Source organism: Gekko japonicus, unplaced genomic scaffold (assembly GCF_001447785.1).
Source record: "Gekko japonicus isolate JY-2015 unplaced genomic scaffold, Gekko_japonicus_V1.1 scaffold1850, whole genome shotgun sequence".
Lineage (NCBI taxonomy): Eukaryota > Metazoa > Chordata > Lepidosauria > Squamata > Gekkonidae > Gekko > Gekko japonicus.
In genome coordinates, this window is record NW_015163658.1 from 131,405 (window position 1) to 144,495 (window position 13,091).

General features: G+C 56.0%; 1 protein-coding gene across 1 annotated transcript in view; it reads left to right on the top strand.

Moving 5' to 3' along the window:
* Window positions 1-13,091, top strand: part of CSPG5 (chondroitin sulfate proteoglycan 5) — a 44,705-nt gene that overhangs the window by 1,258 nt on the left and 30,356 nt on the right. The window contains exon 2 of the mRNA XM_015407716.1: window positions 1,351-2,893. Within this exon, the coding sequence (XP_015263202.1) occupies window positions 1,351-2,893 (1,543 nt within the window). The remainder of the gene's footprint in view (window positions 1-1,350; window positions 2,894-13,091) is intronic.

The window sequence follows — 13,091 nt, forward strand, 5'->3', positions numbered from 1 at the left end:
GAACGGGGGACGGAGAGGGTGGGGGTGTGGGTGGCCCCCCCGGCCCCTTTCATTCTTCGTCGGGTCTTCTCTCCCTCCCCTCCCCTCCCAGTTTTTCCCCGGGCTCAAACCCACCCCCCATAGGGGGTGGTGGCTCAACCTCCCCCCCAAAAGCAAAAACAACACCCTTCCAAGATGGACCTTAGGCGGCGGATCGGGGGTGGAGGAGCGGTTGGGATGCGAGACACGTGTCCCCGGGTCCACACGCCTCCTTCTGCCGCCGCCGCCGCCGCGCCCCCCTCTCTCTCCACCGACTCTCTCTCTCTCTCCTTTTCCATGGGAGGAGGAGGGGGGCGGGGTGGCCGGGAAAGGCGACCGAATCCCGGCTTGATGCCCGGCCCCCTTGCGGGCGCAGGGACCCCCCCCTCGGTCCCAGCGACCCCCCCATCGGTCCCACCCCCCCTCCTCTCCCCATCAGAGGGCAAGGCGGGGGTGGGGGGGGAGACTCCTGCCATTCGGGGCTGTTGCAGATGGCTGCCGATGATGCCTCCACATCACACGGGGGGGGGTGGGGGCTGGAGACTTCCTCCCATCTGACGGCTGCCGGTCCCTCGATGTGTCCGCCTGGAGACCCCCAGGTCAGAGGGCCAACCAGACACGTCTTGCAGGGGTGGCACTGGGGCAGGCCCCCCTCGAAGCTTCCAAGAGGGGCATGCAGGGGCTGGGACCCCCCTGATGACAGGGGCATGGGTCTTTGCAGGGGGGCGGATACACCACAGTGCCCCTTTGCAGCTTCGTGCCTCCCCCAAGGTGTGGTTGCCAACCCAGAGGGATGGCGCTGGGCTGAGCGGCCCCTTCAGCACCTGGGAGCAGGCCTCATCCCCCCCCAAAAAAACACACACACCCTAAGCCGGTAATTGGGGTTCCCTGGAGGGGAGGGGGACTTCATCGGAATGGAACCGCCAGCCGAATGGGCTGGTTGGACGTGAAGAATGCCTCCGTCTCCAGGGGAAGAGAGAGAGAGAGCGCCCACCCACCCGCCTTTCGGTTTCCCCGGCTGGGGCGGGCGGAGGGGAGGGGGTGCCTGGAGGCAGAGCCCAACGACGCCGCCTGTGATTAATTCTGCTCTACTACACTCGGAATGAGGGGGAAGCAAAAGACGATGAATCAGAGCGCCAGAATGTGTGGGAATGAACCAGGGGTGCTATTTTTGCCACCGTCGCTGTGGCGGATCCAGAGGAGACATGGGTGGGAACGTGTGTGTGTGTGTGTGTGTGTGTGGGGAATCTGGACTTGTTCAGAGCGGGGGACACACCTTTGGCCGGAGGTGGAGGTGGCCACTGCTAAGGGCTTCCTTTTCTTCTTTTCCAGCTGCGGAGCAACCGCCGAGGCCCCCCAATGCTACTGACCTCCTAGCCACCCCCTGGCAGGGGGGCAACAGGCAGCCGGTGACTGTAAGCGGAGAGGCCTCTGGGCAGGACCGTCAAGCCCCTCTGAGGAGCAATGCCGGGGAGGCCTGGGTGGTCCCGGCCTCTTCCCGGGCAGCCGGACCAAAGGAATCCCGCCGCCCCCCACCTGCCGTTCCCCCAGCGGACAGAGATGCTGCTTCTGCTGCTTCCGATGACCCTGGGGCCGGCCTCCCCGTGAGGTACTTTCCTGGTGAGAACGACCCAGAGAAATACCAGATGGGGACGACCCTCTGCTTGGGCTGCCTGGGTGGGGGGGATCAACTGCGGGACCCTTTGGCGGGTCACCAAGGCCCCATGGAAGCTCTCTCCAGCATCACCAGCTTTGCTCTGCCAGCCCAGGAGCCAGACGGCGCCGGGAAGCTGACGGAGAGGAGAGAAGCGCCCGGGGGTGCGTCTCCCCTCCCCGAAAGCCAGGAAGAGGCCGGAAGTGGAGACCCCCACGCCCAGGCCTCCCCGAGCGAGGGAGAGGTGGCAGAATGGACTGCCGTCCCCACCGCCCTGGAGGTTGCCACGGAGACGAGCTCGCCGGCGGGCCAAGACCTCAGTTACGACGCAGACGAGAGGGAACTCCTGCTTGGCACCGCCGGGGTGGCCGTGCTGCCGTCGCCCACGCTGAGCGGGGCCCCCGTCCAGACGCCAGATGAGGCGGAGAGGGTTGTGGAGCAGGACTCGGCCCAGAAGGAGGAGCCTCTGGAATTGTGGGTGGATTCGTCGAGCAGCTCGCCTTCAGAGGGCGCTCAGGGCCGCACCGACCTGGCCTGGCTCGATACCGAAGCGCCCCGGTTGGCCGCCACCCCTTCGGTGCTGGACATCCAGACCTCGAAGCCGTCCTCGGACCCCTCCGCCTCGGAGATCATTGACATAGATTACTATGACCTCTTTGACGGGGACAGTTTGGCGGGCGCCGGTCCCGATTCCACCAAGAGGAAACCTTCCGACGACAAAGGCATGTCGTGGTCCCTGCACGACCTCTACGACGACTTCACGCCCTTCGACGAGTCGGACTTCTACCCCACCACCTCCTTCTACAGCGACGGGGACGAGGAGGAGTTGGAGGAGCCCGAGGACGACGAGGAAGAGGAAGATGGGGGAGGCGGGCTGGCTCGGGACCTGGAGGACGAGAATGACTACCGGATCCCCACGCCGGCGATACCGAAAATCCAGACTGTGGTCCAGGAAGCGGAATCCACCAGCCGGCGCTACGTCATCCCCCCGCTGCACACCTTCGTCGTCTCCGGGGGGAACGGGGCGGCCACCTCCAGGCCCCGCCCGGCTGACGGCGGCAGGGAACAGGGCCTGTCCGGCAGCGGCGAGAACGGCACCGACTGCCGGACCGGCTACGTCCGGCACAACAACTCCTGCAAATCTGTGTGCGACATCTTCCCCAGCTACTGCCACAACGGGGGACAGTGCTACCTGGTGGAGAATTTGGGCGCCTTCTGCAGGTGAGAGCTGCTGCTGCTGCTGCTGCAGGCAGGGGGCGCTGGGAGCAGTGTTCCCTCTAAGCTGAGTTAGTGTGAGCTAGCTCACAGTTTTTTAGCCTCCGGCTCACACTTTTGTCTTCGCTCAGGAAGGAGGGCTCCAGAGCAAACGAATTTATGCAGCGGCCAAATCGCTCGCTCACAACTTTACTGCCAGGAGCTCACAAGGTAGAGTTTTTGCTCACAAAACTCCACAGCTTAGAGGGAACATTGGCTGGGAGAGGCGAGAAAGAGGTGGGGGTCGCCGTGGCCTGAACTCTCAGGGCTGTGGGGGAGAGGAGGTGGCAGCTCTTGGCCGCTAACAGAAATGCACTCTGTGTATGGTCAGGCATGCTTTTCTGCGGTGGTGTGAAAGGCTGTCAAGTCGCAGCCGACCCGTGGCTACCCGGTAAGGTTTTCCAGGCAAGGGATGTGTCAGAGGTGGCTTGCCCTTGCCTGCCCCTGCGCAGCAACCCTGGACTTCCTTGGTGGTATCCCACCCAAGGACTACCCAGGCCTGATCCTTCTGAGATTGTGTTAGTCTGGCACGTTCAGAAGAAGAAGAGCTTGGATTTATACCCCGCCCTTCACTACCCAGAGGAGTCTCAGAGTGGCTTACAAACTCCTCTCCCTTCCCCTCCCCACAACAGACACCCTGTGAGGTAGGTGGGGCTGAGAGAGCTCTGACAGAAACTGCTCTTTTTCAAGGACAGCTCTTATCAGAACTATGGCTTGCCCAAGGTCATCCAGCAGGTGCAAGTGGAGGAGGAGTGGGGAATCAAACCCGGTTCTCCCAGATTAGAGTCCGCGCACTTAACCACGACACCAAACTGGCCAGGATGTTCAGGTCAGGATGTTCAAAGGTTTGCCCTTGCCTACCTCTGCGTAGCAACCCTGGGCTTCCTTGGAGGTCTCCCACTCAAGCACTGGCCAGCTCTGACCCTGCTTAGCTTCTGAGATCAGGCTCGCTTGGGCTGTTCTGCCATCAGGCATTTTTTCTATACGCCTACATAATAGGAGCTGCGGTGGCTCAAGTGGTCAAGATGCTGAACTGCAGGCTGTGGAAGGTCAGTAGTTCAGCAGTTCAAGACCCGAGTGTGCCACAAGACGGAGTGAGTTCCCATCTCTGGTTCCAGCTCCTGCCAACCTAGCAGTTCAAAAGCAAGGAATTGCAAGTAGATAGATGGGTACCACTTCAGTTGGAAGGGAACAGCGTTCCGTGCGCGTTGGTGTTTAGTCATGCCGGCCACATGACTACGGAAACGTCTTCAGACAGCGCTGGCTCTTCGGCTTGGAAACAGAGATGAGCACCGCAACCTTAGAGTCGGATTCGACAGGCTTTCGAGCAAGGGAACCTTTACCTTTACTTTACATAATATTACTACACGTGGCCAGAGGCAGGGCTAAAGGATTCTGTCTACTAGAATCACATTTCTACCTCCAGAGCCGCGGAGGGTGCTGGAGCGTCATGAAGGTCTGAAAGGCCACAGCGGTGGAGGAAGAGAGGGTGGGCACCCATCGGGGACCTTCCCAGCACACCAGAGTCGCCCCGCCCCCTTCCAAAATGGAACGGCGGCATGGATCTGGGCCTTTGCTTTTTACAAAAATTCTCAAATGGAGTCCCAGAAGGGCCCACGTGGCCGTGTTTTCTCCAGCCTCCTCCACGGAGCAAGTCCCTTCGTTGGGGCGCCCTTGACCTCCTCTCCCTCCAGGGCGTCTTTATCTTGGGCTTCCTCTGCACAGTGCATGTGATTTCCCCTTCTCTGTTTTATCCTCACAACACCCCTGCAAGGTGGGTAAGCCTCAGAGCCCCTTGGATTGTGCCTAACAGCTCATGTCTCTGGGCAATGCCCAAGCTGTATGAAGTACTGGAAACAGGAAAGGCAGAGGAGATCAATGTTCCCTCTAAGCTGAGTTAGTGTGAGCCAGCTCACAGTTTCTTAGCCTCTGGCTCACAGATTTTTCGTCTCAGCTCAGGAAGGATGGGCTCCAGAGCAAACTAATTGATGCAGGAGCCAAATCGTTCGCTCACAGCTTTAATGCCAGGAGCTCACAAAGTAAGATTTTTGCTCACAATACTCCACAGCTTAGAGGGAGCGTTGGATGAGATACTCAGGAAAATATTCCAACTGTTATTATTTCCCTCCTGCGTGATGACATTTCACTTATTTATTTAATTCGTTTATTCCCCACCTCTCTTCCCACTGGTGGCCCACAGCCACTTGCATCATTCTCCTCTCCTCCCCTTTACCCTCACACCAACCCTGTGAGGTAGGTTTGGCTGAGAGTGCGTGACTGGCCCAAGGCCACCCAACGGGCTTCCGTGGTCGAGTGGGGATTCAAACCTGGGTCTCCCAGATACTAGCCACTAGATTGCACTGGCTCTCTGTGGCTGGCCCAAGGTCAGCCAGCGACCACGATTGGGGGTTTGTGGGGATTTGTGGTTAAGTGCGCGGACTCTAATCTGGGAGAACTGGGTTTGATTCTCCACTCCTCCTCCACTTGCACCTGGCTGGATGACCTTGGGCAAGCCATAATTCTGGCACAGCTGTTCTTGAAAAAAGAGCAGTTTCTGTCAAGAGCTTTCTCAGCCCCACCTGCCTCACAAGGTGTCTGTGGTGGGGAGGGGGAGGGAAAGGAGTTTGTAAGCCGCTCTGAGACACCTTTGGGTAGTGAAGGGCCATGGGGTATAAAACCAATCTCCTCCTCTTCTTCTTCTACAGCACACTGCTCCAGACTCGCAGATGAGAGTGTGAACTATTATTGTCATCACTGCATGGCAGTGTGTGTAGTATAGCCAGGAGATCCTAAGATTGTCTGGCAGCCGGATGTTCTAGCTCCTTTAGCATTGTGCACCACTAGACCTGTTTTTAAGGCAAGAGACATTTCAGAGGTGGTTTCGCCATTGCCTGTCTCGGCGTCACGACCCTGGTATTCCTTGGAGGTCTCCCATCCAAATACTAGCCAGGGCCGGCCCTGCTTAGCTTCCGGGATCTGACAGGATCAGGCTAGCCTGGGCTATCCATGGAAGAAGAAGAGAAGAGATTGGATTTATACCCCGCCCTTCACTCGGAGTCCCAGAGCGGCTTACAAACTCCTCTCCCTTCCCCTCCCCACCTTGTGAGGGAGGCGGGGCTGAGAGAGCTCTTGACAGAAACTGCTCTTTTTTCAAGGACAGCTCTTATCAGAACTACGGCTTGCCCAAGGTCATTCAGCAGCTGCAAGTGGAGGAGTGGGGAATCGAGCCCGGTTATCCCAGATTAGAGTCCGCGCTCCTAACCACTACACCAAACTGGCTCTCTGCAGGAGAGGGCAGTGTGAACTGAGCCCAATGAGAATCATAATTATCCCTGAGATGAAAGGGATCTAGGCCTGATGGCCGATTCATACGTGCCCCGTGGGTGTTGGCTGATGTACCCGTGAAAGTTAGCAGCCTTCAGCCGGTGAGGCGGGCATCGGCGAGGGCAGCTTGGGACTGCCGAAATGGTGGTGGGGGTGGATTTCTGCCTCCTTTTCTCCTGCACGCAACACCTGTCACAGTCCACCACCTCGGCGAGAGCAACAGGGGTGTCGAAGGCCAGCAGGTGCGCGTTGCATATGACTTGAGATCTGGGTCGTATTGTCTGTGTTAAAGCCCATCCTGCCCAATGCGCCCTCCGAGCTGTGGAGTCTTGTGAGCAAAAATTCTACTTTTGTGAGCTCCTGGCATTAAAGTTGTGAGCGATTGGGCTCCTGCATCAATTATTCTGCTCTGGAGCCCTCCTTCCTGAGCAAAGGCAAAAATGTGTGAGCCGGAGGCTAAAAAATGGTGAGCTCGCTCACACTAACTCAGCTTAGAGGGAACGCTGCTCAGGAGCAATGCTCCCTCTAAGCTGTGGAGTCTTGTGAGCAAAAATCCTACTTTTTGTGCTACTGGCATTGAAGTTGTCAGCGAGCGATTCGGCTACTGCAGACATCAGTTTGCTCTGGAGCCGTCCCTTCCTGAGCTGAGACAAGAATGTGTGAGCTGGAGGCTAAAAAACTGTGAGCCAGCTCACACTGACTCTGCTTAGAGGGAACACTGGCTGGGATCCCAGTTATGTGAGGTTGTCACGGCCAGAGATAAACAGAGGTGGTTTGCCCTGGTCCAATGCTCCCTCTGTGGAGTCTCGTGAGCACAAATCCTACTTTGTGAGCTGCTGGCAATAAAGTTGTGAGCGAGGGGTTTGGCTGCTGCATCAATTAGTTTGCTCTTCTGGAGCCCTCCTTCCTGAGCTGAGACATAAATGTGTGAGCTGGAGGCTAAAGGACTGTGAGCTGGCTCACACCAACTCAGCTTAGAGGGAACAGTGCACCCGGCTGCCCTCCCCCAACCAATAAATCAGTGCAAAGGAGGGAATAGACTTGTCAGAATGCAAGAGGCCCTGTTGCCATCTCCCTTTCCTCTCCCATCTTGTTTCTCCTCCTCCTCCACTTCCCCCCTCTCTCCCCACACCACTAGTTCTTTTCTCAGCTGGAAAACTCATCCTCGCTTCCAGCTTTCTCCTTCTCTGGCTGGGGGTGGGGACAGGCTCCTCCCGGGTCACTTTGGGGTGAAAGAGCAAGAGAAACAGAATGGGGGAGGATGCTCTGTTCTGATTTGCTGGGGGGGGGTGGCGGGTTGAGATGGGGATGTCTTTTGTGCCTGTTCCCAGCTTTCGGCAAATGGGGAGGGGAGATGAAGGGGAAGAGGGCGTAGACACACGCGGTGGTCCTCTCTTCCAGAAAGTTGAGAGATTGGCTCTCCCCAGAGGAGAGTTTCAGACGGTCGCCATGTTGGACAGCAGGAGACCAGCTAGGTACCGCGAGCGCCGTAGGGCCTTTGAGTCCAACCAGATTTTCAGGGTGTGAGCTTTTGACCAGTGGTCCAATTCGGTTTAAGGGAGGTTCACGTGTTCCTTAGGCTGGGCAGGAAACCCAAATTCCCCAGATTTCCGGGTCAAGTCACTGACGGGTAGGAGATGCAGGACGAACAAAAGGGATTCCTTCGCACAGTGCAGAATTCACTTGTGGAACTCCTGGCTAAGGGATGTGGTGATGGTCACTGTCTTGGCTAACTCCGAAGGGGTGTTAGACAAATTTGTGGAAGAAGAAGAGATTCGATTTTTACCCCGTCCTTCACTCAGAGTCTCAGAGCGGCTTACAAGCTCCTCTCCCTTCCCCTCCCCACAACAGGCACCCTGTGAGATAGGCAGGGCTGAGAGAGCTCTGACAGAAACGGCTCTTTTTCAAGAACAGCTCTTATCAGAGCTACGGCTTGCCCAAGGTCATCCAGCAGCTGCAAGTGGAGGAGTGGGGAATCAAACCTGGCTCTCCCAGATTAGAGTCCGTGCACTGAACCACTACACCAAACTGGAGAAGAGGCAGTCCATCAAGGGCTATCAACCATGGTAGCTGAAGGGAACCCCCTTGTACAGTTGCAGTGTATCTGTGATTATCAGATACAGAGGTAACGTCAAAAAGGGAGGGTTGCTGCTGCTCTTATGCCCTCTTTCCGGTGGCACCGGCCGAGGCATTGTTGGGAGGAGATGCCTGGAATCAGTGGACCTTTGGTTGGATCCAGTTGGGCACTTCCTTTGTTCTCCCTGGTTTGCAGAAGAGGAGCCCCAACCTCACTTTTGGCTCTCTCGACTCCTCCTGTGCATGAGACCATTTAGGGGAGCAGAAGGTGCTATGCTTAGTCTCATGCAAGAGGTGGCAGGTGCCACACCACACCACTGTTCCTAGTAGGGCTGCCAACCTCCAGAGTTCTTCCCACATGATATCCAAACTGCAGGGGTCAGTCCCCGTGGAGGAAGAGACATCTTCAGAGGCTGGGCGGTACAGCATCGCATCTCTGCTGAGGTCTCCCCCCCCCCAGGTCTCCAGGAATTTCCTACTGGAGTTGGCAACTCTGGGTGGCTGGGCCTTTGGCGAGCTGGAAGTCTACTGCCACCACCTTCTGCATGCCCTACTGCCACCACCTTCTGCATGCCGTGTGCTAAACCACATTGCCACGTCCTGCCCAGGGGGGAGGGGCTATGGCTCAATGGCAGAGCATCTGTTTGGCATGCAGAAGGTCCAAGGTTCAGTCCCAGGCAGCACCTCCAGTTAAAAGGACCAGGCGGTAGGTGATGTGAAAGACCTCAGCCTGAGGCCCTGGAGACCTTTAATGACGGGCTGTGGCTCAGTGGGTAGAGCATCCGCTTGGCATGCAGAAGGTCCCGGGTTCAATCCGCAGCAGCACCTTCAGTTAAAAGGACCAGGCGGTAGGTGATGTGAAAGACCTCCGCCTGAGACTCAGGAGAGCTGTAAAGAGGGGCTGTGGCTCAGTGGGTAGAGCATCTGCTTGGCATGCAGGAGGTCCCAGGTTCAATCTCCGGCAGCATCTCCAGCTAAAAAAGTCCAAGCAGGAGGTGATGTGAAAGACCTCCGCCTGAGACTCAGGAGAGCTGTAAAGAGAGGTTGTGGCTCAGTGGCAGAGCATCTGCTTGGCATGCAGAAGGTCCCGGGTTCAATCCGCAGCAGCACCTTCAGTTAAAAGGACCAGGCAGGAGGTGATGGGAAAGACGCTCTGTCTGAGACCCTGGAGGGCCGTTGCCAGTCTTGAGTAGACAAGACTGAGCTGGATGGACCGAGGGTCTGATTCAGTAGAAGGCAGTTCATGAGTGGCCAAATCAGTGCTTAGCAGACAAGCCCGCTTCTGTCTCTGGCCACTGGTGTAGGGGGCTCGCATACAGAGCCTGACCTGCGGCCCCGGGAACAGGAGACCTGGTTCTTGAGTGTTGGGCAGGCAGGGAGGAAAGAGAGGGATGTGTGTGTCCCCCCCCCCACCGCACTGTGGCTGCTCAGCGAAGCTGGAATTAGGTCAGAGCGGCCCTGACAAGACGCTCCCGCCGGTCGCTAATCAGCTCTGACAGGCGGCGGAGAGGGGAAGCCGCACCAGCCAGCAGTGGACCGGCCAGCATCCCGCATGTCGTCTGTGTGGCTCCCTGTGGGAAGCGCATGGCACGAGCCTTGGCGGCCAGCAGACGGGGGGGGGGCTGAAGCACAGGAGCCATGAGTTCAAATCCCTTCTTCCCTGCTCCCAAGGTAGTCACGGGCTAAATCGTGCACGTCACGTTTCCCTTTATTTCTATCCCGCCCTTCTCGCCAGTTGGGACTCCTATGCAGCCTGGGACATTGTTCTCCCCTCCTCTGTTCCTTTCCCCACAACAACCCTGCGAGGGAGGCCAGCCGGAAAATGTGTGAGGGGGCCAAGGTCACCCAGTGAGCTTCTGTGGTAAAAGTGGGGAGCAGACTGGGTAGCTCACCTCGTGTGCAGGGCGCAGGAGAGGCCGACGGGAGTTCAGTCCGCGTCTCGTGGTCGCTCTGGGCCACTCCGTCCAGCTCTCCTCTGGTGCAGGGCTTGTTCACAGGGAGACCCTCTGGAGCCCCCTGGCTAGCACACAGGGTGTGGGTAGGGGAGGCCATGGTCCTGGGGTTGCTGACCTTCAGACTGGAGAGACCAGGTCCCCCAGAGGGAATGACGGCTTTGGAGGGTGGGCGCCGTGGCCTGGTGCCCCGCCAAGGTGCCTCCTGCTCGCCAATAATTTCTCAACCCATAGTTGGCAGCAATCCAACTATGCTGGTCCCCATCCTGCTATGAAGATCAAATGGTGGGGGGGGAGTAGAGATGTGAAGGCCTTCCCCCCCCCCATTTTTTTCCTGAAGCCTTTTTGTTTTTTTCCAAAAAATTGGAAAAATTGAAAAAAGAAGAGAAAAGGGGAAAAAATGATTATGGAACGTTTTATTTTAACATGATGAATAAAATATTTTAAGACAAGGTGTTCAACTATTTTCCAAATCATTTCTAAAAAATATGTATGGTATCAGATTGATCTAATTTCTGTGCACTGAGGACAAGCAGGTCCTAGGTTACAAACTGAACTCTCCAGTGCAAGAACAAGATGCATTTCTTCCTTTAGGAGGTGCTACTGTCACAAGAAAAGAAAAAGGTTTCAGTTTTGTTTTTTGCATGTGGGTGGGTATTCTGTTTGTAATAATTGTTTGGATACACTCTATTTTTTAATATGCTAGTTGTGATCATTTCATGCCAAGTAAAAATGTCCACAGTTATATTTTATGTTCCTAAAGTAACAGAATGACTTTCAATCTGGAAAAGAAAAAAGAAGTGCTAATGTGGCATTTTTTTCAATTTCCCCCCCGAAAATTTCCGTTTCCCCCCGAAAACAACCCGGGGGGAAATGGGTTTTTTCCGAGCTTCAAAATTTCCAGAAATTTTACATCTCCGGGGGGGAGGTGGCAAAAACGCTTTTCTCTCATGCTAAGCTGGGCTTCGCATCCCCCATTCTGAGCTTCTCCAGCAACAGTTGTTCTTTGAGGGATGGAAGAAGTCCAGCGTGCCCAAATGGAAGCATTGCCCTGTCAGGCTTTTCCACTCACCTGCCCATTGGCATTTTCCCTTAGGGGATCACCGAATCACACAGAGTTGGCAGGGGCCCGACAGGCTGTCTAGTCCAACCCCCCCCCCCCATTCCATGCAGGATCAGCCTAGAGCATCCCTTACAAGGGTTTGTCCAGTTGCTGCTTAAAGACCTTAAAGCCTGTTTGGTGTAGTGGTTAAGTGCGCGGACTCTAATCTGGGAGAACCGGGTTTGATTCCCTACTCCTCCACTTGCACCTGCTGGATGACCTTGGGCAAGCCGTAGTTCTGATAAGAGCTATCCTTGAAAAAAGAGCAGTTTCTGTCAAGAGCTCTCTCAGCCCCACCTACCTCACTGGGTGTCTGTTGTGGGGAGGGGAAAGGAGTTTGTCAGCCGCTCTGAGACACCTTTGGGTAGTGAAGGGCGTGGTATAAATCCAATCTCCTCCTCCTCCACCACCACCTCTCCGGGCAACTGATTCCACTGTGGCACAACTCTTTACCATACAAAAGTTTTCTATAGTATTCAGCCGGTTCCTTCCCACTAGGGATGTGCATTCGGTTAGTCTGAACCGAATGCATCCCCGAAAATGGCCCATTCGGGCCCCTTTCGGGCTGCTGCGAGCCTATTCAGATTCTCTGATCTGAATTGGCCTGCCGCCGAATTTGGCAGCCGTTCGGGCCTATTGTATCCTATGGGCCATTGAAGTCAATGGCGAAAACATGGGGTATATTCTGGGGGCTGGAGTGGAGGGGGTTTGAGGGAGAGGCTCTAAACTCGCAGGGTAGCTGCTGGAGCATCTCCTCAAGATACCCACCAAGTTTCAAGAACATTGAACCAGGGGGTCCCCATCCCCTCCAAACAGGTTGCCCCAATCCCCTCCATTGTTCTCTATGGTGGGGGAAAAGTAACTTAAACCCATTCTACACCCAGTTTGGTGTCATGGTTAAGTGTGCGGACTCTAATCTGGGAGAACCAGGTTTGTTTCTCTACTCCTCCACTTGCACCTGGCTGGATGATCTTGGGCAAGCTGTAGTTCTGATAAGAGCTGTCCTTGAAAAAGAGCCGTTTCTGTCAAGAGCTCTCTCAGCCCCGCCTACCTCACAGGGTGTCTGTTGTGGGGAGGGGAAGGGAAAGGGGTTTGTAAGCCGCTCTGAGACTCCTTTGGGTAGTGAAGGGCGGGGGGTATAAATCCAGTCTCCTCTTTCTCTTCTTCTTCTTCTTCTCCTCCTCCTCCTCCTCCTCCACTTGCACCTGGCTGGATGACCTTGGGAAAGCCATAGTTCTGATAAGAGCTGTTCTTGAAAAAGAGCAGTTTCTGTCAAGAGCTCTCTCGGCCCCACCCACCTCACAGGGTGTCTGTTGTGGGGAGGGGAGGGGAAGGGAAAAGGAGTTTGTAAGCCGTAAGCCGCTCTGAGACACCTTTGGGTGGTGAAGGGCGGGGTATAAATCCAATCTCCTCTTCCTCCTCCTCTTCTTCTTCTTGCGAGTCCTCTCCTCTGCTGCCAAGAGGAACAGCTCCCAGCCCTCCTCTAAGTGACAGCCCTTCAAATACTTAAAAGAGAGCGATCACGTCCTTCCGTGCCTCTCTTGAAGTTACAGGAGCCCTTTCAGATTCCGGGGCTGGCCAGTCTTGAGTCCGTTACCAACCTCCGACTCTAGGAAGCCGCCACCTTTTTAAAAAACAGGACTTCAGTGCTGACCCAACAGGCAGAAATCCACCCGGTGGTCCTCTTCCTAGCATGGAGACGCATGTGTAG